The sequence below is a fragment of the Lissotriton vulgaris genome, chromosome 7 (genome assembly GCF_964263255.1).
Source record: "Lissotriton vulgaris chromosome 7, aLisVul1.2, whole genome shotgun sequence".
Lineage (NCBI taxonomy): Eukaryota > Metazoa > Chordata > Amphibia > Caudata > Salamandridae > Lissotriton > Lissotriton vulgaris.
In genome coordinates this window covers 1,425,317,145-1,425,343,210 of record NC_141695.1, presented here as the reverse complement: position 1 = coordinate 1,425,343,210, position 26,066 = coordinate 1,425,317,145, and the positions used below count along the sequence as shown (strand labels likewise).

At 44.9% G+C, this 26,066-nt stretch overlaps 1 protein-coding gene across 2 annotated transcripts in view; it reads right to left on the bottom strand.

The window, feature by feature from the left end:
- LOC147705755 (band 4.1-like protein 1) overlaps positions 1-26,066 on the bottom strand; it is a 644,658-nt gene that overhangs the window by 226,990 nt on the left and 391,602 nt on the right. For both annotated transcript variants that reach the window (XM_086932199.1, XM_086932200.1), the window contains exon 5: positions 1,710-1,814. In XM_086932199.1, the coding sequence (XP_086788325.1) occupies positions 1,710-1,814 (105 nt within the window). The remainder of the gene's footprint in view (positions 1-1,709; positions 1,815-26,066) is intronic.

Genomic DNA, 26,066 nt, shown 5'->3' with positions numbered 1-26,066 from the left:
AAGAGGGGCAAACTGACACTACAGGGTGGAACCTGCACTTGGCGCAATGAGGGTGAGTGCAGCCCTTGACTGCAACCACCCTGTTGGGAAGCTAAAGGCATATTTCAAAGGCCAGAATGCACAGGCACACTCTGGGTGATCTGAGTGCTGGGCACCAAAATGGCTTCCACATTGAAGCCCCTCTTCAGCTTTTTCAGGGTGGCCGGTTGCTACGGAGGCTGATTTTTCTCTATGCATTTATAAAAGCATATATTTGGAAAATTGGTTACACTTTTTAAACATGCATTTTTAACTGTAAGGAATCTCAGCCCCTGTTAAAGGCAACAATTACAAACGAGGGAACTAGGCTAGCACAACACTCCTTCAATCAATAACATTAGCAAAGTGGAGGAACGTTAGATGGTCAACAGAACAGTTGTCAGGGTAAGCTTCAGCTCCATAATTTTTAACCAGAGTTGTTTTAACAGAACACTTTTTAAAGAGATTTTAAAAATGACAGACTGTAGACAGAGCCATACTTGTTCTGACTTTGAGGACCCCGGCTGAAATGCATGGATACCAAAGGACCAGAATCTCCAGATCCTGTCAGCATACAGGTACCTAAATCTATGGGTCACACGTTATTTCCACTGGATTGGGGTCTAGGAACACTGGGTACAATTCCATATTTTTTTTCCCTTTCAATGGGAAATAACAAGCTCAAATGTGCCCTTGTTGACCAACTGCTTGCCGCTCCAGGACACCTGTAATCCGCCCTATGAGGCTGAAATAGATACAGTAAGAAGGTGTTGTTTAAATTGCACATTAATCGATTCACAACATAGTGAAACCCCTTCCTCTAAATGTAACTTCTGGGTCACCACCCTACTGTAATATAAATTCTCTAACGTATCTGTTCCTTCCAGTTTTTCTGTACTGAAGCCCACTTGTCTATCCGCAGATCTTACTGATGGAACTCTACTGGGTGCACTAAGTTCAATAGCCCCTCATAGGACGCCTACAATCAAGATGGCTATGAATGTTTAGCCAGTAGATCTTTTGGCGTTAGGTGCATCCTATCACGTGGTGCCCAAGGCGAAACTATTAACAAATAAATGCACACATGGATGATATATATGAAAGAGGTGCACTTGCTCTACAGCACTGCTACCTAAACTATGCTATGCCGCATCAGAAAAGAATTACTGAAACTCAGGTTTCCACACAAAAAGCTGCCCCCACCATTTGTGTACTAAATAGAAAGAAGCAATGACCTTCATCGATCTGTATAGAGCCAAAAGTATTTACAGTATTTCTGCTCTACATGGCGCACATTAGCAGGACATCTTGGTTTGAATTTGGACCACGGTGTCAAAGGGCAGAAGAAGTGGTGTATCGCAGTAGGGGATGCACCAAAGAATGGGAAAAAATATGGAACCCATGGCAGGTATATCGGGGAATGAACTTTGATGGAGGACAGTCTCAATATTTGGGTTAACTTTCGTAGTTAAGGTGAGAGGTGCAAATGAAGAATGTCCCTTTTGTTTGTATGTGTATTTTGATTTCAAATGATTTGTCTGTTCTGATCTGTAATGACGAGAATCGACCTTCCGATGACAAGCACTGCGATGTATCTCTGCAACTGCTATGTATTGTTCACTCTGGTATTAAGCGATGAGCATGTTTAATAAAAAGATTTTTTTAAAATAAAATAAGGACCACACACTTACCTTCTGGCTGTCCGAATCGCAGAAAGTGAGGCCGAAGTAGTCCTTTTCCAGCAGGTTCATGTGTTCGCAGACTGTGTCAAACAGAGCCTGCCCCTTGGCGTGTTTCTGGGAGGAAGAAACCAAGTAAACGGATTAGGTACTGTTTAATTCCACACAGTCTAATTTTCAGAATGATAGTATGATGTGAAAGAACACTTTCCAATATAAATAGCCATTTACTGTAAAATTCCTCATCCTGGACATCAATAAAAGCAGGGCTCTGGAGTTTTCCTGGCCCATGCGTGAAAAAGCTCACGCAGGCCAGGTTTTTTTTGCATTCCAAGAATTGTGGTCCTTATTTAGGGATGAACAGGACACCAAGATCCAAAGTACAAAGAAAATCTAGGGTTGGATGAGTTACTCAGACATGGACCTGGGAAATGTAAAAACGCTGAAAAACTATTGAAAGATCCTCATTTTTAGGTCTGAGGAGAACGAGTTTTAGCTTTTTCAGGCAACCTTAGTTTAAGACACTCCCTCATTGACTCACAGGGATGACACTATGTCACATCACAAGAATTCCTGAATGGCAGCCTTTCATATACCATGACGTTATTTTAGAAAAGTCCCCTACCCTGTCTTGTCGCTGACTTGCTGGGTTTCTGACTGCCCTAAGCACAATACACTTCTCACGAAAATCCAGTAAAACATCCCAGACCTACAGGATTTATTTATTAACCTACACTGCTTTTTTGAGCAGCTTGTTTCTTAAACAAATTGCCGAAATGTGTCAGTTTCTGAATCTTTGATGTTTTCGGTAATTGGTTCAATCATGCTGTTTAATCGATTTGATGGAAAACTGTTTGTACTATGTTGGGAAGGAATGATGTGAGACACAGCAGCATTGACAGAGGGTGCCCTCCTTTTTGTACACCATTGCAATGGATTCCCAAAATCAAGAACTCCAATGACCAGCACCAAGGAAGTAGACATTGTTAGGCTACAAAAAGAGAAGACCAGAAGACTACATTTTGCTTCTACTTACTAAGGTTGTGAAATACTGAAGATGTGAAGTAGCATCCTGGAGCAGATCTAGCCATCACCATCACTCCACCGCTTCATGTAGGGACACAATGTCTGGCTCGTCAAGAAACAGACTGTACACAAGAAGCCACATCTCCTTCTATCAAAGCACCAGGCATCGCTTCAAGAACGACTTCTCTATCTGTACCCCAGTTAAGATTTGTACCTTCCCCAACCACGTGCAGTGCTGCGTTGCCTTAGCACTAAAATTGTGTAATGCAAGTATCCTCACATACATACACACATTCACACATATATACACATACAGGGGACCCTTTGTTTTAACAATGCTTCTACCTTGCATGCAAAAGTAGAAAAGAATCACAGACACTCAGTATTTTGGGTTGCTCAAACCGTGACTTTCTGCTCAGCCCTTAGAGATGAACCATAAAATATGAGTATCTGTTCCATCCATGCTCTAAATCTAGCCTGACTCCAGGTACTGTCCTGGGGCTTGGAGCTTTCTTACGCAAGAAGAAGACCAAGGTGCCTGATTAAACAGTAGTAGGTTTATGCAACTCCCTTTCCAAACAAGGCAACCGCCTCCCTATTTTGTACAAAGCCATGTAGAACCAATTAAGCAAACAAATGTTTTAGCATACAAGAACCAGCAAGACACATGGAACCTTTAAACAAAGTATTGAAATAGAAACTGAAAGTATTTTTATCCCCCTCCCCTTGTTATGAAGCGTAATTGAAACTTAAAATATTTGTTATTAACCCGGCCCCCAATTTTCTAAAAGCACACTCCATGTGAATACAGGTCAGTAGAACAAGTTGGCTCATGTCAGCAATTTGCATAGAACCAAAAAGTAACAAAGGAAGGCAACATATCACAAGACAACAACAACAACAATTCAGTAGCAGACTCTGCAGTGCACTGAAGAATGTCTACAGAGAATAATATGAGCAGCGTTGGCTCTAAGCTGCTGCAGGAGCAAAACAAAAGTGGAAGAAGGTGAGTGCTCAGGGCAGGCAGAATGACTAAAGCCACTAGGCTCATGTAAAGAGCGTGAGAATTACAAAACCAGGGGTGAGGTAACAAACAACAGATGGAGAAATAGAATTTAAGAAGAAGGGAAAATGCTGAGTTAGATACTTAGAATAGAGGCATAAAGCAGACCAAGAGTTTACCTATACAGAGAGCATTAAAAAGTAGTAGGAGAGGGGGAGATGAGGACAGTGAAGCGGGACAATGGAGACATGGAGATTATGGAGGGGTTGAAAGGAACTTGAGAAAAAATAGGGGGTCGTCAAAGGAAATTAACTACAGCAAACATTTAACAAGCATTGAAAATGCAATAGGTCTCGCCTTTGACTAAGTTAAAGCGTTTGCTTTGCTAATGGTATTGTATAGCAAAGCAAATGGCTTTAACTTAATGAAAGGCGAAACCTATTGTATTTTTAATGCTTGTTTACTTAGGATAGGAAGCAGAGACAGTGTTTCTCGTAAAAGATAATGTAACACATTGCCACAGGCAAATAAAAGGTAGTGGTTGTTAGAGGGCACCGGTGTGGTCCGTGCAGCAGGCAACAGCTGTCTGTGTATGGGGTCTACGTGCTAACTGATGAAAGAGAAACCACACGGCCATTATGAGATGTTAGAGTGACTTAAGCGTCATACATGAGACATGCAAATGTCACGCATACGGAGACTAGAACATAGAAATTTCACATATGCTTACTGAAAACTTAAAAGCTCTATATTTAGATGTGTAAGATATCTTAGCAGCGGGGGGGAATGAGGGGGTAGCCTTTATTCCAAGACAGTAGGAGCTGGTTGAGGAAGAATGGTTCTCCCATTAACGGGCGGGGCGAGTGAGGGGGTGTCAGGGGTACTCATGATAGAAGGGGCACTAGCTGATGCACTATGTGTGAGGGGGAGACTGTAGGGCCGTTCTACATCCTCCTGTAGAGAGCTGGGGTTCGAGCACATAGTGGCGTGCAGGTTGTTTGGATGGCACCCTGTAGGAAAGGCCTACTCTCACAAGGGAGGTCTGGTGACGGGTCAAGGGCACAGGAAGGCCGAGTCCACTAACTGAAAAGACTTTCAAGCGAAGACCAAGAAAGAAATCACAATATAAATATCAAGAGGACGCGTATGGTGTGCCAGAGCATGGTTAGGGCGGCTCGCTAACCGCAGCAGCTCGCGAGCGGCAACTTATACTAGAGGGCTGAAGTCAGATAATTCGGCTAAGATTACTCTTACACGGGGGCAGCCCATCATTACATAGATGGCGTGGTCCACTGCCACACACGGGTGGGGTCAGACGGCACAGTAAGGGTTTTTCCGCAGGTGTGACGGATAGGACTAGGACCCTGTTATCAGAAACCAAGCTAGGCCTATACAGATACAAGAGTCCTGGGGCATGGGGAGGCGCCTGGGTGAGGAGCACGTAACTGTATGCGACAGAGGTCACACGCCTGGGAAGAGGAGCTTGGGTGCCTTGCCTGCTTTCTCCACCCCCCGCCGCCTCGCTTCAAGGTCACTGTGTGAAAATTGCCCAAGATCACACAGACACCGGGGCCGTGGAGAGTCCATGTTCTTTATCACATGTTGTTCCAGGAAGAACCACGCCCTCAGGTGCGACACCCCAATGGCACCTCTGCATACGGGTTAACCACTACTGCCTGACAGTAGTACACTGTATGTCATGTAGCAGTTAGAGAAAACATAAACAGCATGCCAGACTTTCTAACATATTACAAAACTTACTTCTTGCTGTCAAAAAGTTGTATGGGACCATCCGGGGTCTCACCTAAGACTTGCAACATACACACATACAAACACACGCACACACACACAAACTCTATCTGCGTCTCCTTCACGCGCTCGACAGCAGGCGCATTAACCCGAGGTATCACACCGAAACAAAGAGCAAAGAGAGTATTCATGGGCGATGGGAGCCTTCTGGTCTGAGAAGGGGTACTCTCATCGCCGAGGGGACTGAGCGGTTTAGGCCTCACTCACCTCTGGGGTAGCAGTATCTGGGCTCCCATGCAACGGTCTGGAAGCACACGTACCTCGTCGAGACCCAGGGTGCAGAAGCAGACAAAAGAGGGAGAACCTGCTGAGCCAGAGGATCCTTCGGGCCGAGTTCAGACATGCTCGCACCACCGCAGGCCGGCCCAAGCCTACCCCCGTTTCGTCCTCCGCCAATCGTAGGGAGCCAGAGGCGGCTGACCCCATGGCAACCAAGGAAGCGACGCGCCTCCCGGGAGATAACAACCAACAAATACACACACAGGCTGGGGAGGATGCCCCCCCTGCATGCTGTCCCTGCCAGGGGTTCACTTGGCCCTCTCCTTACTGTACCCCCCACTGCTACTTCCTGCCCTGGCAGCACCTCCTTCTAGGTAATGACACCACCCCATGCTGGCACCCCACCGCCGGTGATCCTGCTGGGAGGTACCAAGCAAGGGAACAGGGAAAAATGGAAGCACATATCCCGGAAGCGGGGGTGTTGAAACACAGAAGGACAAGCATGTAAACAAGCGGGACTATGGATCGGGAATAGGTAAAATAAAGAGGAAGCAAAGACAGTAGGAGAAAATAGAAGAGGGGAGGGATAGTAACAGGGAGGGACAATGGAGAGAAAAGGTAGGAAAAAAATACAAGTATAAAGGAAAGAAGGAAAACGATAGAGGGAAAATTAAAAAATATGAAACTGGAGAGAAAAGTGAGTAGAAAAGAGTGCGTGGTGAGAAAGGAAACAAGTAAAACAAGCGCAGTAACGCAAAGTCAGCCGTGTGTTTATTTTTGCATTGAGCTTTCACTCTAAGTGAAAGCGCGATGCGAAAATAAACCCCCGGCTGCCTTTACCAAAGCCGAATTGAGAAGAAAAAAGTGCGTAGGGACTAATGAAAGAGAGAGTGTCATGCTGCCAGTAAACGATGCAATACTGGTGGGCGGGCCAAAAGGAGACAAGGCAGCAACAAGCAGGGACTAAGAAGCCTCCTTTACAATCAGAAGTCAGCGTTTTGCATAGGAGATGACGCTAACCAATTTAAAAGATGGGCGGGGCTTTAACTCCGCCTCAGAGAGCTTCGGAATCTGTATGGATTCCAAAAAGCTCTCGGATGCCGAGAGCAGCGCATGTGCGCTGCTATCGCCAGCAGAGGTTTTAGTATTTACGAAATTAGAAGAGGTCTTTGGAGCATCTCAGAAAGACTGCTAATGAGTTCCAGATGGCAGGAGTGTCAGAGTTGACCCGATGTTGGCATGAGAGGGATGACATTAAGGAGGGCTGGTGAAGAAAGGGGTCAGATTGAGGATCAGTGATTAATCCACAACCATCTAGCAATGTATATGATGGCATCAGCATATGGATGCTGACATAAAAACAAATGTTCTTTATGCACTGACGGAGAGATGGGAAAGGAATGTGTTCCAGGAGTGAATATTCCATATGCCTGATGCCTTACAAAAGAAGACTTGAAATAATGTTTAATTGTTCTTGAATGCGGGGGTTTCCAGCATGAGAATGACATGACTTTTTTGATTCTCTGTCACTGTCACTGTCAGAAATGAACAACTTCTCATCAAAGCGTTAGGGAATTTCTGATCATATTGTCGTGGACAATAAAATCATTCACATCAGACATGATGTCAGCCCTGCTCTAAACAGTGAGTATGTCCACCTAATAGGAGATCTACAAAATGTTGCGGCCACTGACGAACTAGGCTGAAGCAGGAGCAAACAAAAAGCTACACTGGCCTTGGCAACCTCTAAGTCTACAAAGAAGGCAGCCTAATCACAGAAATGTTATTTTGATGACTGCTTTGGAATTGTGCACACTTTTGTGTTTCTAGTATATAAATACTTTTAGCGCATTTCCTTTATTAGAAGGGTCTTACCTGGCGAGAGACCATCCTCCTAAGAAGCATGCTTGAATTTGGGGCATCTGGACCTCTTTTTTTAACTTGAATATATGAATTGTGTGCAAACGGTGTGGGGAAAAAGACTATGATGTATAATGTGACAGAAATACTCACTTATATATTGGAGTCGCAGTGAATGTAAATGTGCTTGGCTCAACGTCTTGTCACAGTTGTTTCATTGTTAATGGAAACATATCAATATAAAGAGAATTAAAAAAAGAGAAGGGTCTTAGAATAAAGTGGACACAATTCACAAACTGTGTTTTGTAGTACGTGATTAGTAGTACTACAGAATTACTACTAACATACAACAAAACGCAATTCACAAACCTATGCGCGGAGATCACTCTTATCTTTTCTATGCAGAGATCTCCTCTATGTGGTGGACTCTCAGCATACATACATCTACGTTTTGATATAGGGACAGGGGAGTGGCTGGAAAAATGGGAATACTTACATCTAAAAGGGAGAGGGTTTCCAAAGGGTTATAAAAGTGTTTACGGAGGGACATGGAAACATAAAACACCCACCCACACAAGAGTAAGGCCATTGCTATTCACAAACGGCACTTCTAAAGTTACTACAGCCAAAAAGGTCCAAAACACTTGTAAATAGTACACCAGTCAGCCTTCCAGGCAGTTCTGCACCACACATAATCATTCACAGGTATTGTAACATACTCCCAGAGAAAATAATGTAGCCATAGACTTAAAAGGAAACAATGCTAAAATAAATACAATTACTTTGACTTTCAAAATAAATATATACATTTTGGTATTATTTGAAAATAAAAATAATATATAATTAATAAACATTTTAATAATATAAATAAAGTTATTTAATATTAAAATGATACAAGTCTTTAAATGTTTTGTTAAACAATTATTGGGATTTTAAAATTATTTCTATACATAACTTAAAAGGTTATGAGCTTTACACTTGTAAATCCTGTTCTAGGAGCTTAACCAGGGGGTGAACACACGTAAGGCTGCACCTAGGAGTAATTGTATGCTTGGAAATGAGGAACAGCAAAAAAGTGTAATGTTACTCCTAGATGCAAGAGTAAATTTACACACGAGTTAAGTATACATGAGGTACCTGTGTGAACACAGCCTAGTGACTTTATGCTCCACAGGAACAGTATTGATCACTATACAGACATATAGATCTTCTCAATAGCATAATGCCAGACATTACAAATGTAAACAGGAACAGGCTCACTCCGTGTCCTGTGATCTTTGGTGATGTAAACCTCCTCTAGGGGAAAAACTGTTACCAGACAGTTCTGGCTTGATCGTGGTTGATTTTAGTGCTCTATTCCGAATTTCGGCGCATACAATGCAATTGTCGTTCTACAGCCCATTCCACTAAGTGACACCAGGAAGGGTTTGTCCTGGTACAACACTGGATCTGAGAGCAAATTTTAATTAAGAAGGGAAGGGGCACAAATACCATTTGCACCCAGTTACAAAGTTACCAGCCAACTCTGAATGGAGCGTTCATCTAGCAGTCTAAACTACTATCACTGGTTACATTGATTTACCTGCAATTAGACTCAAATTTCAGATCAAATAGTTGAACGTGTTCAAGTGTGCCTTTTGTGCTCTTTACTAATCTGGCCGACCTATCAGAACCTGCTAGTCTAAATGTTATCAAAAACCCACTTATCGGAATATTTATGTCAACTGGTTAAGAGTTACATATCTAAATCATAATATTTTTTATATTTATTTTAATTAAATGCAATTTGCATCTAAACAATTTTCTTTGCTCAATGTTTACACAACACAGTATCACTACCAGCGCCTCCTTCTGAGACACATAAGCGACCAGCACAGGTCAAAGAGAGGAGGAAGAGGAGAAAGTGCAGTCATCCCAATATACACACACTAATTCACATACAGAATCTTCATCACATCGGCTCATTTATATTTACCAGTAGCCCAGTGCATACTGAGCAAGAGCGATGCTCAGCACTGCAAAATAAGGATATAGATCTTATTCAGAAAAGATTGTGGACATGAATAATTCAGCAAGCACTAGGTTACCTTGAGAGGATTGTGGCACTAAAAGCAAAGCAGATACCCATTAGCTATCATGGCTTAGCAACCAGAACTAGAGGGAGGGAAATCAACAGAAGATATGTATTTTAAATGTTTCCCTGAGGCTGCCGAACATGTCCTCTGGCTGCAAAGTGCTGCTGGGGACATTTTTAAGAATTTCTAGGAGGTGTATGTTATCACCAGAATAGCTCCTGTCAAATCTACTGTGGGTCCCGGAAATGCTTTAAATTCTCCAGAGAGACAAAAAAAAGTCTGATAACCTCACCACTGGCCATTTTGGTCTCCCCAGAGCTTCATCACTATATTAGACATGATATCCTCATTCATTATTATTATGTGAAATTATAAACTTAGCTGCCCATCAACACAGCCAGGGGGGCTGAGGAAAATGTTTCTGGTGCCCGAGGCTAGCCACCAGTAGCAAAATAAGCCGTAGATGAAAAAAATCAGCCTAACAAGGTCAAAGATATACTTCTGCTGGGATATGTCTTTTAACAGTAAAGAAACATAAAAATAAGCTCTTGGGTCTCTGCACCTATTTCCAAAATTACCCCGAGGGGAGGGGGTGGAGGGGAACAAGGATCCAGAGGTCGAGACATGTTTATTTAATTTAATCCCTTTGGTGTGGGGGCACACTTGGGGCAACCTTCCCGGATCCAGAATGCCCAGCAGGCCCCCATCTTCCAGGGGGCTGGTGGAACTTTCTTTTTTCTAGCTCTCATTGTTGAGGGGGTAGCAGCCCCCATGCCCATGTCTGAGGGGAGCGGTTACACCCAGTGCCTCACTCAGTGCTTAATTTGTAAAACAATAAGTGCCAGGGCCCTTGTCTGGTGGCCACTGCAGCTACCCATGCCAGCGCGGCCAATACAGTACAAACAATACCACTAACCATCACACTTCAACAAGTGTAACAATTCGGTCTATTCCGGTCCCCCAAACCCATAAGAATGGCTTGGGCAGCATGTATTTCTATTTTCTAATGTATATTCAGTTAATAAACTACTGTTCTTGTGCTCGCCTGTAAATTAGACAAGCAGCACCCACCATATGGCAGCCTGCTATTGGTGCTAGAGCAGAAGGCAGTACTGCTCCCACCGCACAAGCACAACACAGTTGCTCCCTCCATAGTGGATGCTGAAAACAAAATGCCAGCTAGAGTGCAGCATATGCCGGGAGCCAGCGAGTTGCAGGGACCTTAAGAGTCCCTCTGCAGGGCCCAAAGAGCCCTGCCACACATGGGTGTCCCAGGTCATGCCGGGGCACCCAAAGAAAAAGCAGTACCATGTCGCAAGGCTGCATTGATAACAAGCATTTGCAATGCAATAGGTCTCGCATTTGCATGAGTTTAAGCTATTGGCATTGTAAATGACAATGCCTTTTATGTATCTGTTTTGATAATAAACACATAAATAAAAGGCATTGTCATTTACAATGCCAATAGCAGAAACTCTTGTAAATGCAAGACCGATTTCACTTCAAAGAAGCGGCCGCTATTGCCCCGGGCTGCTTGGAAAGTGAAAGCATGCATGGCGTGCTTAATGTTGCAGGAAAGCATGTTGTACCTTCAGTAGGAGAAACTTATGAAAGAAATAGTGCTTACAAACTAAATACAACATACCGTGTAACAGAAGTGAAAGGGCTATTCCTCACGGGAGGTTACAAATGAAGAGAAGGCGTGACTAAGGAGGGACTAACAAGCCTATTTACGCATCAGAATCCAGCATTTACAAAGGACAATGACACAAGCCTATAATACATATAGGCGGAGAGTGGGCAGAGAGAATACAGCATGCCTAGCAGAGCAGTGCATGAGCTGCCCAGGAGCAACCTAAAAAGGCTGTCAAATTGAAATGCCTCTACAGCCATAGCTACAATGGCCGTGGCATGAAATTCATATTAGTAATAAGTCTTACCGCATGATTTCTCTCAAAAATCAGTGTTAATAATATTTTGGAAATTCTACTGTTTTTCTCCAAAAGAACAAGTTACTTACCTTTGGTAACGTTTTTTCTGGTGGATACAGTATCTGCCTGTGGATTCCTCACCTTGTGAATATCCCCTGCGCCAGCAGCATTCGGAAATTTTTTGTAGCTCTCCACGCCGACGAGGACGACGTCACAGAAGCCCAGCTTCGCTCGTGACTCCGCTGACGTCACTGGAGCCATAAGAGAGCCTCGTCGGCGTGATGACGTCAGTTCCGCCCTTTTTTTCCATGCCTTTGAGGCACACAGACGGACCAACATCAATATGCACAGTATACATAGTACACAGGATTTGAAACAATACACACAGTGTAAAAACAATTCGGAAAACACTTCCATTGAAAGTACAATCAAAGAATATCAACATTGTAGGTATACAAGGGGGGACAGCGGGGAGGCGGGTGGGTCAGTGAGGAATCCACAGGCAGATACTGTATCCACCAGATAAAGCGTTACCAAAGGTAAGTAACTTGTTCTTCTGATGGCTACATCTGCCAGTGGATTCCACACCTTGTGAATAGAGTCCCACAGCAGTCCCCACTCCCGGAGGAGGGTGTCCACCCTTCTATACCAAAAGTCCTGTAGGACAGAATGCGCAAAAAGACCATCCCTCCTCACCTCGAAATCTAAGCAGTAATGCTTCGCGAAGGTGTGGAGGGAGGCCGAAGTTGCCGCTCTACAAATGTCCTCTTCAGAAACATCTCTAGACAACGCAGATGTTGAAAACTTTTATCTAGTAGAGTGAGCTCTAATACCCTCTGGAGGTTCCTTACCGGCCAAAGAATAACAGATCTTGATGCACAAGATAATCCATCTTGAAAGGGTGCGCTTGTGCACTGCTCTGCCTTTCCCGCAGCCAGCAAAACCCACAAAGAGCTCGTCATCCACACAATAGTCTTTAGTCCTATCGAGGTAAAAACTCACCGCCCTCTTAGGGTCCAGGCGGTGAAGCCGCTCCTCCTCCTTGGAAGGGTGTGGGGGAGGATAGAAGGAAGGAAGGGTAATGGACTGCCCTAAATGGAAGGGAGTTACCACCTTAGGCAAAAAAGCAGCCCTGGTCCTAAGAACCATTCTAACAGCATGGATAGTCAAGAATGGGGGTTTTGGACTCAGAGCTTGAAGCTCACTTACCCTCCTTGCCGAGGTAATGGCAACAAGAAATACAACTTTTAAAGATAAAAGTCTCAAGAGACACTTGTGTAAAGGCTCAAAAGGAGAACCCATCAAGTAGGTTGAGACAAGATTTAAATCCCATTGAGGCACAATAAATGGAGTGGGCAGATATTTGTTGGTAAGGCCCTTAATGAAACGTAATACAATGGGCGATTTAAACAGAGACGTCTGGTCCGGCAAGCACAGGAACGCCGACAAAGCCGATAAATAACCCTTCACAGTAACCACAGCAAAGCCCTGCTGAGCTAGCGAAAGAGTAAATTGAAGGATCTTGGATAAATGAGCCCTTAAGGGGTGTGAGCGGGACCTCGGGGGCGCTTCCGATGCTGCCTGTGGTAAACCCCAAAGTGTGGTTTGGACTCCTTATCAATATGAGGAGGAAAATGCTCATGGACTGACCCAGCTAAAGGGTGACTGTTCCCTTCCTCAGAATACAGAAAATTATCCGGAAGAACATCTCCACTCGGGAGGCGGAACGGAATTCACCAACCACTCACGAAACAGAAGCAAGAGCCCGGATTTGCCGAAAAAGGAGGACACACCGGATGATGCGTCAGCCAGGAGGATTCCGGAAGAAGATTGCTGAATCACCGAGGACGCCGCAAGGAGCAATGCTGACACCGCGACAACTGAAGTGAAAGACCTCCCGAAGACGGACAGCGCTAAAGGAGCGGAGGCGCTTGAAGAAGAAGGACCCAAGACCTGGTCAGAGGACTGGTGGATCACAGAGGGCGAAAGAGCCGCCACAACTCGGGAGAGTTGTAGCCTTCAGCGGGACTTGTTGGGAACGGGACATAGGAAGGGGGTGGGGAGCATCACGGGCGGGGGGTTGTAAGTGGATGGGTTGGGAGGTGGGAGACCGCTTCACACTGTTCTGCCCGACTCCTTAATACCTTTGTTTCTACCTTCGCTTGAAGGGGGTGGGAGAATAGGTGATATGAGGCCAACTCCATACCTCCGTCTGGCTGTATAAGCTAATCATCACGCCACCTTTAAATGCCCAAATACCCTTACATTACCCCCATCCTTAACAAGACAACCCGCACTTGTTTCTTGGTTTTCTTCACTTGGTTTTGGGTGACGTATCCCTTTAAAAACAGAGCTGGTTCCTAACCGCTACTTTCTTTTTATTTCGAGCCGCTCCGGGAACCTGAACTCCTCAGAAATCCGTAATAGGTTTCATACTTTGGAAGGGAGGAACCCAGCAAGCTGCCATCCTGCCAGAGAAGAATTTGCTACATATTCCTTAGAACCAAACAGCTTGTATCCTGTTTTGGACTCACAAAACAGTTGTTTCTCCCACCCCACTTTATTTTTACCTAAATAAACTTCTCACTATTCAACCTATACGGCCTCCTCGCTTCTGCTTCCAACCATCCCTCCGACAAGGGGTCAATAGACTTCTCTCCACACCATGAGACAAATTTATACCACCTATAGGAATAAATAGACTTGGTGGAGTGTCGTCTGGCCCAAAAAATCACATCCACCACGTCAGGTGGGAGAGAGAAAGAATTCAGATTGCCTTGTTCAATCTCCAGGCATGAAGGTGTAAGCTCTGGAGGTGGGGGTGTAGAACCTGCCCCTGCGACTGCGAGAGAGAGGGAGACGGAGCGGAGGGCAGGAGGAGAGGTGGAGAAGATCTGTGTACCACACCCTTCTTGGCCAATCCGGGGCAATCAATATGACTTGGGCACGGTCTTGGCGAATCTTCCTCAGAACTCGAGTAATCAAGGGTATGGGAGGAAACGCGTAAAGGAGTTGTGAGTCCCAACTCAACTGGAATGCGTCCCTCAAAGCTCCCCGCATCGGATACTGGAGACTGCAGACTGACAGGCAGTGAGCGTTCTCGTGAGTGGCAAACAGGCCCACCCGAGGAGTTCCCCACGTCCAGAAGACGTGACAAACCACCTCCTGATGAAGCCTCCACTCGTGGTTGGCTGAGAACTCCCGACTGAGACTGTCTGCACACACGTTTAGAACTCATGCCAGATGATTTGCCATCAGACAAATCTTGCCCCTTGGCAAGGAGGGTAATTTGGAGGGAATTCCCGAAAGGGAAAGGCATACCCATTCTCCACAAGATTGAGAACCCAAAGGTCTGTAGTGACCGATTCCCAATCTTGCAGAAAGTGAGTAAGCCGACCCCCCACAGGACCAACATGATCCAGAATAGTGGATCTAGGGCTGCTTTGCTGTTCTAAGAGGGGGGGAAGTAGAGGAAGAGGAGGAGGAGGGCTGACGGCCTTGTGGGAGACCTTTGTTTTTATCCCTGTATGATTTGTACAATGTGTTTTGCTGCTATCTATATGTCCGAAAGGACAACCTCCCAAAACCCCTGTATCTCCTGAAGGACAAGCCTCTAAGTTGAGCTTGAAGATCAAGAGACTTGGCTGTTGCCTTGCTGTCTTTAAATCTCTCTAGAGCAGCATCTGCCTTTTTCCCAAAAAGTTCCTGAACCATCAAATGGTAGGTCTAAAAGTGTAGCCTGAGCATCAGCCGAGAACTCCGAAGACTTCAGCCATGCACTCCTTGTAGCTACAGAAGATCCCATTATTCTAGCTACAGAATCAGCTGTGTCTAACCCACTCTGTATCACCTGGCGTGCAGCCGCCTGAGTATCATACAACACTTCCTGAAAATTCTTTCTATCCTCCTCGGACAGCTTAGGTGCGAGCATGGATATATCTTCCCATAAGACAGGTGGCATTAGTTGACTTTAATGCCATGCTTGCCAAAGAGAATACTTTCTTGGCAGATTGGTCAAGTTTCTTAGACTCTGTGTCCCCGGGACTTGAGGAAATGCACCTGATGATCTTTTTGAACATGCAGCCTGAACAACAAGGCTCTCAGGAGAAGGATGAGAAGATAAAAATTTAGGAACCCCTGGAGCCACTCTGTATCTCCGAGCAATGGTTTTGGATACTGCAGGAGCTGAAAAAGGCTTGCGCCAAACTTCTATCACAGGGTCAGTGATTGCCTCATTGAACGGTAGAAGAGGTTCAATTACAGAAGAAGTTGAATGGAGAACTTCTGTTAAAATGTTTGACTTAAATTCAGTGGTGGGAAGCTGAAGATTCAAAAGTTCTGCTGCCTTCTTGATCACTGTGTGATATGGAACCACATCCTTGGATGGCGTGTCAGATGCAGGTGAAAGATCCCACTCTGGAGAGATATCAAGGCCACTTGCTTCCCTTAACTAAGCAAAATATTCATCTGAGTCGTGAACCTCACCTTCTTCCATCTCCTCCATCTGATAGCTCTGTTCTTCTATTACCCTCTGGACTTCTCTCCTAGATCTTATTCTAGGAACAGGCATCGATGGAGCCAAGACCGACTCCGTCGTATTCGGAGCCGGCGTCATGCACGGATCTGAAGGCGCCGCTTGCGACAAACGAGGTTGAATACATGGCATGAAAGGGGCCTGGGCATAGGCCTGAGGAACCCCCAAATTAAAAGCTCATGGACCCATGAGACCAGAAGGTCCACCAGAGGGGTACATAGCTCTGTTGAAGACTCCATACATAGCATTAAGATAATGCGACGGATCTTGACCAGGACCTGGAAAGTAAGGGTAGGTCCCCGGGACTGAATCTGAAGCCGGCGTTACCGTGGTCGGGCCAGCCGGCGCCGACAGCGAAACCAATGGAGTCGCCTGCTCCTCCGGCACAGGAATCTCTTCTTCTGGAACCGGAGAATGTACCGAAGTTGGTGAAAGAACCGGCATCGAGATCGAGGTGGAGAAGCTGCAGGCGAAGATGACTTTTCAGGTGAAGCCGGATCCGAGGGAGAAGAAGACACGAAGTCCTTATGGCATCGATGAGATGGAGAGGTCGACTTCGGCGCCGCATCTTTGTCAGAATGGCGTCTTGAAGAATGCCTCTTCTTCTTCTTGTACTTCTTAGCTCTCGAAGCATGCCCCGACGTCGACTTCGAGCCCGACCACGCCCTCGACCTCAACCTGGAGCGCAACCTCGACCTTCTCCTACCTCGTTTTTCCTTTCTCATCTTCGCCATGAAGAGCTTCGCTTTCCTCTCTTTCAGTGCCTTCGGATTCATCTTCCTACAGCAGTCACATCCCTCGACGTCGTGGTCTGACGATAAACACCAAACACAGTCCTCGTGTGGAGCAGTAATGGACATATGCCCTCCGCATTCGCTGCAAGGCTTGAACCTGGACTTCCTCGACGACATCCTTAAAAAGAAACAAGAAGCAGCACAGGAACACAGCCAGAAACACAAAGTATCAATTGTAACATGGAGAGTCCTAAAAAAACCATTAGTGTCGAAGGCGCGGAAAAAAGGGAACCGATGAGGCTCTCTTATGGCTCCAGTGACGTCAGCGGAGTCGCGAGCGAAGCCGGGCTTCTGTGACGTCGTCCTCGTCGGCGTGGAGAGCTACAAAACATTTCCGAATGCTGCTGGTGCAGGGGATATTCACAAGGTGAGGAATCCACTGGCAAATGTATCCATCAGAAATCTTATATGCTTTGAAAATACACAATCTTGGCATCCATGTAATAGGTCAACTAACCAAAAGGTTCTAATTTAGTATGGTTGGATGCACACAGGCAAGCTACTTAAAAGGTATCTGGAGAGCTACCAGTAGCTCACGGGCTACTCAGAGAAACCTTCTCTAGTTTGTTCCACGGACTAGACATTAAATCACACTACAAAGGGATGAGCTGAGGCACTTTGGTACTCACAGCCAATCAGGATCACAAGACCATTGGACATCTGCAAAGGCCTGTTATTGGAGGACTGGCCGTAGAACAGAGTTGGCTGGGGGAAACATAAGGTTGCCTCCAAGACAAACATTTTAATTTCCATTGTTTAATAGAGCCTAGGGGTGGCCCATATACTACTATTGGCATGATTCAGGAACCATTTCATCCAGCGTTTCCCCAAATATGTGCGAGCTCCGATGTTGCTGCAAAGGAGAAGGGTTAAAAAAAAAACTCCACTCCCTAGAGCGTCTGGTAGAAGGCTGGAGGATGGAGCGAAGCGGTCCTTGTTTCAACTCCATGTTCTTGCTCCAAGCTCCTCCCTCGTCCCTTCGTCCCCAGCTGACAGCGGATTTATCGGACAGACTGTCGAGGTGGCGTTTTTTAGGGGGGCTGACCATAGCCTTTTTGGAAGAGCTAGACTACGTACAAGGAAGTTGTAATTAATTTGCTGACTGGGACGATTGGAATACATGGGGTTAGAGTACCACGGATTTAGATTGTGAAATTTTGGAGACAAAGAAATATCTTCTGGGATAAGGGATGCTTGGACATAGAATGAACCTCTGTTGATTTTTTGAGATCATATACAAACTTTGAGTGAAAGCAACTCCGTCCCATACAAAGGATCTTTTGATAAATAAGACTATTCCTTATAAACTTGAACATTCACACCATGAGAGCCCTGATGATGTCCCATGGGGAACGAAACGCGTAGGCTGTGTAATTTATTGCCTGTCTTGTTTATTTTGATTATGAAGCATTTGAAAAAATGAAATAGTTTTGCCAATAAAAAACCGGAACAGGACGCTTGCGTCAGGATTTGATCATTATTGGACTACAATAATTAATTGTTGATTGATTTTATAAATGAATGGGCTCCTTCTTTAATAATAAACTGGACCATGTCTCCTCCTGTGTTGTGCCTAGCGAAAAAGTCAAAAACTGCAATAAATTGGTGATTAAATATTTCTCTCAACCTGTGAGACTCAAGGAGTATGGAGTCACTTGGGGCTGGTGGCGGGTCACCCACTGAAGGGAATGTATAACATTAAGTATTTTGGGGGGAAGGATTTTCAGGTTAGGTATCCCTGAAGTATAAGAAGATTTTGTTATAAATGATTTGGACCACAGTCAGTTAGAGATACTGAGTAAAGTACACAGTGCAGGGACTTTATCACCTGTCTACTTTTCATCAACTCTCCTCATCTTCCAGCACTGACTCAAGCAGTGGCCTCCATCATTAGGGCCTTTGAGTTTAATGGGGTACAGCTCTGCTGAGATGTGATGTCTGCTACCTCTTTTCTGCAGTGTGTGTTGGGAGGTTCTCAAGAGCTTTAGGGTGTGTGTACCCTGAGGAGTGATGTGTGTATGTCTTTTACTGCATATTGAGTATGCACACAGGGTTGGATGTACATATGTCCATAGAGTGTGTGTCTATATATTTGAAAGTTGTGTGGACAGCAGGCAGGAATGTTTGCAAGGAGGGTGGGCGTCATTTCAGGAGGTTGTCTGTTTAGGTGGTCTCTGCAGGACTATATGTGCGCATAGCTTGAGGGAATCTGCATTAGCTGTGTTGCTGCTTGCATCTGATGAAGTCCCTTCAGTGTGTGGGTGAATGCATTTTTGAAAATGTGTGTGTCTCTCCGGAGCACTTCCTGGCCTCTGCCTTCTATAGAGCTTTAAAATATAAACCTTGAAAATGTCTGCTCCTGGACAATTCTGCTCTTCACTTTGCCGGCACCTTCCCATTGACGGCAATTGAGTCAAGTGAGTGAATTAGGAAAGGGTGTTAAAAAATATATATTTTTTAAAATTCAGGTGACAGACTATTCAAAATTAAAAAGGGGAAATGCATAAAAACAAGAGAAAAAGTAATGAGAATTAAAAATATATTATCGAAATAGAAAATGAGAAACCACAGGCCAGGGAACAAGAGAAAAGGGAAAGAAAAGGGGAAAAGAATGGATATTATAAAGTAGTAAAGAAGATAATCTGCATGTTGTTGGATAAAATCTAAGTCAGATGCCAAATGGACCATGCCAGTCACAGACTGCTAGCTGTAATCTGCAGTTCACTTACACCGACCCTCAATAGACGGTTCAGTGGATTCATAACAGGCTGCACAGATGCACATTTAGTTTGCAAGTGAAGGGTCTTAATCGCCGAACTATACACAGATTGTTGTCTAGTCCTTAAGATCACATTTTAAAATACCGTTACTATTACTAACAAGCACTATCCAATTCATTGCTGACGCATTGCAATACCGACTACAGCTTCTCCTACTTACACGTTTAAATACCACTACCACAAACATGTTCATGGGAGAGGGTCGACCCAACAGACATCTACAGTATCTCGAGCACAACGCTGCAGCAGGGTCTGATCTTCAGTGTGGTACAGACGTGACCTTTCTACATTACCCTTGTCTTTGCTTAGCCCAGAGCCACTGCTCTCTCTAGCAAGTGAGTTTAACTTTAACCCCAGTGAATGAAAGAAATAAAAAATCGAAAACGGTGACGCATCGCATGCCACATGAAACTTACCACGCTGCTTGCTTACTGCCCAGAGAGTCTGTCAAGCTGAACTTCTGCAGCCATCGAGTATGCACGGTTTAATCTGGAGACATCTCGCAGTTGCTTTGCGCTTTAAATTGAAAGCGCAATGCAAAAACAGGAGGAAAGCACACAGAGTCTGCGAGACCTAACAAGCGCACGGTGGGAGCGTGTGAGGGAGAGGAGACACCATGCGCGTGCACATGGCCTGTCCGTGCGCGCACATGGTTTGTCTCCCTTCCGAACCCAAGTCGACAACAATAGAGTCTCGCCAAGGCGAAGCAGTTGCGCTGCGTTTGTATGGCGAGACCTAAAAAGGAATATGGAGAGAACCCGCTCAGAAATATTCACTTTGTTGGATTAGAGTACCCCATAATGCCGGACTAGGTGGCTTATTCGCTAACTTTTCTTCACCATGATGCTCCAAGGAGGGGCAGCGGCACCACCAACGACAGTTACAAATGTTGCGTGGGCTGCATGGTAAGTAAAAGCCAACCTCCCCCCCAATCCCCCTCCCCTCCGGAATGGTTTGTCTGTATTGCCCTAACTCTCCCAGGTAAAGGTATACATGACCCTGATTGAGATTTTACTTAATTTTAAGCACCCATAGAACTTCAGCTTTTGCTTATGGGCCCTAAAATGTGGAACCCCTTGTGGCTGGTGCTATGGCTGCATTTGGTGACCTTTAGATTGTGAAGAAAGACTGACACGTGTTTTTGAAGTCAATAGGATTTAGTGACAAAACTGATGTTTAACAGTGAACATTTACCATTATAATGAAAAGTAATTATCATTAATACTGTGCTTACTCATTTTAATGGTGTTATAGGATTGAAACATGGCTGATTTAATTGTATTAATGTGGTGACACCCTGTAAAATGCAATAGCCTGCTTTACACATACCGACACCTATTATGTGCTATAATTACAAAGTATAACTTGTAGTTATTGTTATTAATGTGGTGATGCCTTGACAAAGCCAGTAGGCCTGCCTCATTCAAAATGACCCTCCTTATATTGTGATGTTTCATCTAGTATAGGTGGGGAGTACTGTGAATATGGAGGTCAGGATCCATTAGGGGTGTAATGTGATATGCGAGTGTCACCAAAGGTACTTCCATCTACTTTGTGTACATAGTTGTAATTTAATGTGTAGTATTTAGCGATGAGTGTCGTAAAAGTAATTTTCCTTTTTAAAATAAAATAACTAACTGGACAATAATTTATTGAGTGCTGTTGTTGTGTGCCAGCAAACTGGGATTGCTAGACCACAACGTTTCCCCTGAGTAGGCCCTGGACGGCTCTGCTTCCCTATCCTGGGAGAGTCACGTTCTACCATCAAGTATTTGGTTGCCAGTATTAAAACAATTCAGGGCCAGTTGCTTCTGAAGGACTCACATCCTTCTTAACTAATAACCAAGTTTCTTACAATATGTTTGCTGAGTCTGATAAGAAAAATATCAATCTTACAATCCTCCTTAGGGAAGAGAAACATGTCGGTTTTTGTGCATAAAACCACTTCTGAACTGGACTGCTGAAACCATGCTTGTTCTCCATTGTCTGGCTTTCTCTGGTTTCTGGATGCAGATCAGAGTGTTCTTTTCTAGGACAACTTGAGCTTACTCGAACACGTTTGGGGAAAAAACCTATATAATGGATGAAGGTGACTGGCCTCCTCTTCCAACAGGATTGTCTTGCCAAGGAGAAATGGGTGATATCCGATTGAGAAAATGTCCAATCTTGTCTTGAAATCAGAGATTTGATGATGAAACGCTAAACCTATAAAGCTACTCCTTGATAAGGGAGGTGTAAGATTCTGTGCTGGATGCCACAAAGCACCTTAAAGGAAGAAAAGACAGCACCGATTATGGTGTAAAGAGACAGAGTACAGCAAGAAAAGAATAGAAAAGCTAGAGCAGGGAAAAATAAGACACAATAAAATGTTGGGAGAACTCAAAAAAACTGATGCATAATGAGGAACAAAAGAGAGACTGTAGCGTGAGAAGAAGTGAGTGAAAAAAGAAGCAAAGACAAGCGAGGGGAAATAAGACAAAATAAAGAGTTGCAATAAAAGAGACAATAGTACTCGTGCAGACTAAGCACGCAGTACACGTTTGGCATGCAGCTACCGCTCGCCTGGGCAGGAAACGAAAACTAACACTCGCAACACCACTATGGGTTTCAGAGCAACTGGGTGACCTGTGGAGGAGTAAGGGTTTCGACAAGTGGGATCTCATAGGTGTTGCATGTATAAGGGATCTGTGGGAAAAATCTGATATCAAATCTTTTGCAGCACTACAGCAACAATATAGCATGGCCGAATCAGAGCGCTTCCAATACACACAGGTTTGTCACGCACTTCGCACACACTTACAGCCTGGGACCGTACTGCCGGAATCATCCCCACTGGAGGATAGGGTGCTGGATGGTCACCTCCCTGACAGCACTATTTTTCTGATATATAAAAAATTGGTCAACAATCTCTCGGATCCTCTCCTGGTCCTCCGAGAAAAGTGGACTAGGGATGGCATAGAAATGGATAATGAAGAATGGCAGGAGGCAGTCTCTTCTCCCAGAGTCGTAGCAATACCAGCCCGCCTCTGCCTGGTCCAACGAAAACTTCTCCACCGTATTTATGTGATGGGCCCCAATTGGTACGAATGGGAAGGGTAGAGGAGGGTGCCTGCAGACGGGGATGTGGCCAGCTGGGGACTTTCTTTCATAAAGTTTGGGAATGCGCACAGATTCAGCCCTACTGGCGCGACATCCTTGACATCATCTGTGTCATAATTCCTGTCGGTGCAGCTCCGTGTGGAGGCCCGTCAGTGTCTCCTCAACATCTGGGAACCGACTGATTTTAATGTTTGCCTGACGCAGTGGATAACACTGGGGCTCATGCTGGTCAAGAGGAACATCGCCCAGCGGTGGGGGGCTCAGTTCCAGCCTACGGTACAGGAATGGGAAAAAGACTTGGACTGGGCAATGTTTAGAGAAAAGACTGTGTATGTAGCATGTGGATGTTCCAAAAATGGTCTTGTGTGTGGGGCCCGTGGAACTCCTATAGTGGGGACATATATCAGCCCCCCTTGGCCCCTATGCTGGAGGATCCCCGTCACCCTAGGACTTCCATCATGTATGATTGTAATTTGTGATATCACCTACTGTACCATGTAAGACTATCAGGTCGCTCTCTCTGCACTGCCATGTAAATGCTGATGTTTGTTTTTCTCAATAAAATATGTTTTTCAAAAGAAGAAATAGTACCTGTGCAGAACAAATTGTGCTGTGCAAAAATAAGAGTGGAAAAAAAGACTTTGGGAAGATAGGAGATAACTGTGGAGAACTAATGAGACTGATAAGAAGTAGAAAAGAGAGATTAGAACCCTGGGGGGGGATATTTGACAGCTAGAGAAAATAACAGCTAAGCTGGAGGGAAGCCCTAGAGTGAGGTGGAAAGACCAGGGATGAAAGGGAAGAACAGGGACAGGAGAGGGGAAAAACACAGTTTGGACAAATGAGCGGAAGTAAAGTATATTGACATAAGAGGAGTTATAGGAGGGGGAAACACAAGATCAGAGGGGAAAAGGTAAAGTAAGGTACGGGGGTGGACACAAGAGTAGAGTGGGAAAGGTCTAGTAAAGTAAGGGGATGGAGTGAGAGAGGGGGGGTGGAGTGAGAGAGGGGAGAAAGGAGTGCAGTATAGACAGCAGCATAGCGTGAGAAAGACAGAGCCTGAAGGAAAACATAGGCACACAATCAGAGGAAACAGAGAGGTAGATAGCACAGATGCCAACACACCCGATTCAGGCATAAGACTCCTGCACTTTTAAGCTACAAATTGTTTTATTTTAGTTTTCTATCGCATGAAACTGGCTACAAGTCAACAAGTACAATACATTGCCCCAAATTACTTCACAAATTCCCCCTCTTTCCTGCTTCCATGTGTTGTCATGTGAGCAGGGCTTTAAGTGGGATGGAAAAACTGGGAGTCTCTCAAAGGGGCGTGGCCAATGTAATTAATGGTGTGGCTTTAAAGGAGATAAGCTAAAAATCTGAGCTTAGCATAGTGTGCCGCCCGACTTGTTTTTTGCTGTTTCTGTCACTGCATCCAGATATATGATACAACAAGTAACATGATACCCACAACAAGTCCCGACTATTGGCTTTGCAATGGTTGTTATTTGCATAAGATAAATAAGCAGCAACTATGGCTGGTATCAGAGGCGCAACTAAAGCCACATTTGGGGGGGGGACTACTAAAAATTTCAGGAGGGGGCTGAATCTTCCAGGAATATGCAGAGCGGAGAAGCAAGGGCTCTAAGAAGAGGTGAAAATACAACAAAGCCTTATTAGCAAGTAAATGGTCAAAGACCTGTGAAGTACTGGGGTGCGCCTGAGTGTGTGCCCGGGAATCGGTCTCATTCCGCCTGAAACACACGATTGGGAGGGGGTGCTGAAGCCCTTAGAGTACAAATGGGCGTTGTGCGCCTGGCTTGTATATAATATTGAAAAAGCTTTGAGTTAAAGCCCTGGTGACACCACAACAATATTGCTGCTCCTGAGTTGCAAAAAGAGAAGGGAAATACAGAGAGAAAATGACTCTCTTTAAAAGATTTCCCTTCCCCTACAACGCTCACCTGGCATGACCTCATGCTGTTACTTCTCCACTAGTAAGAAGTGAGCAGTGTGACCAGGCACATCCATGTGCTTGCTGTCACTGCAGTCCGAAAACAAGCATTTGCAATGCAATAGGTCTCGCATTTACGCGAGTTTAAGCTACTAGCATTGTAAATGACAATGACTTTTATTTATGTTTAAAAAAACGAAAACAAAAATAAAAGGCATTGTCATTTGTAATGTCAATAGCTCAAACTCGCGTAAATGCGAGACCGATTGCATTGCAAATGCTTGTTTCTCAGGCATGCAAGGTGAAGTAATGAGATAGGGGCAGGACAGAGTGCTACCAGGCAACTACGCAAGAAATTATCAGAGGCATGGCAGGATCATACATACAGCCAGTGGCGTAAGATAATGTAGACAGAGGAAATGACAATAATAAGCAGCTACATATACACAAGAAGGGCATATGAGAGATCACACAGAAAAGATAACAGACACAGGTAACAGAGGGTGCTCACGTTGCTGATATGCACACCAGAAAATAAGGACAGCTACGGTGAGGTGCTTGCACGCAGTATGTGCCCGTATGAGTTAGAAAGGAATACACAGTGCTCATGGTAATCAAGCACAAAAGATAGCAGAATATGCTGCTCACATGCGGAGATGCACACATGCAAAACACAAGAAAGGAGGGAAGGGTGCTAACACGCAGCCATGTATCCAGGAGAGAGAAATGCAGGGCTCTTGCAGTGTAATGCACATAGAAGGAGATACAAAACTAGCAATGAAACACTGTAAAGACACCCCCAATGCAAAAAAACACAATCATTTGGAATGTTTGTGTTCTGTTTTGGCTAAGTGTTATACTAATCAGCCCTTTGTCTGCCCTTGATGAAAGTCTCTTGTCATTATGGCTCTAAGCTCCTGGCGCACAACCCACTTGCAACTGTCAGACGGGTCTCTGTATGGTGCCCAGAACTCCCACAAATGAGAGCGTGAACCTTGAGCTGCCGCTGACGGTCCTTCCGCAGGGACAGTCACGTGTCCTCCCCCCTTAAAGGCTCTGTGAAGCATTCTACTCAAAATGATTATTTCCTGTTTTAAAAAAAACACTGGAAAATAGGTATCTACTCCGAAATATAGTGCCATGACGCAAACACCGGCTCGTGTATTTCCAGGCAGAAGAGGTCGCATGAAGGGCGGCCACAGCTGGACCGAAAGGGCAGAGCAGAGAGGGCAGAACTGGTATACGAAGTGCCCCTGGAACGCAGGATTGACTCTGGGCATATGAA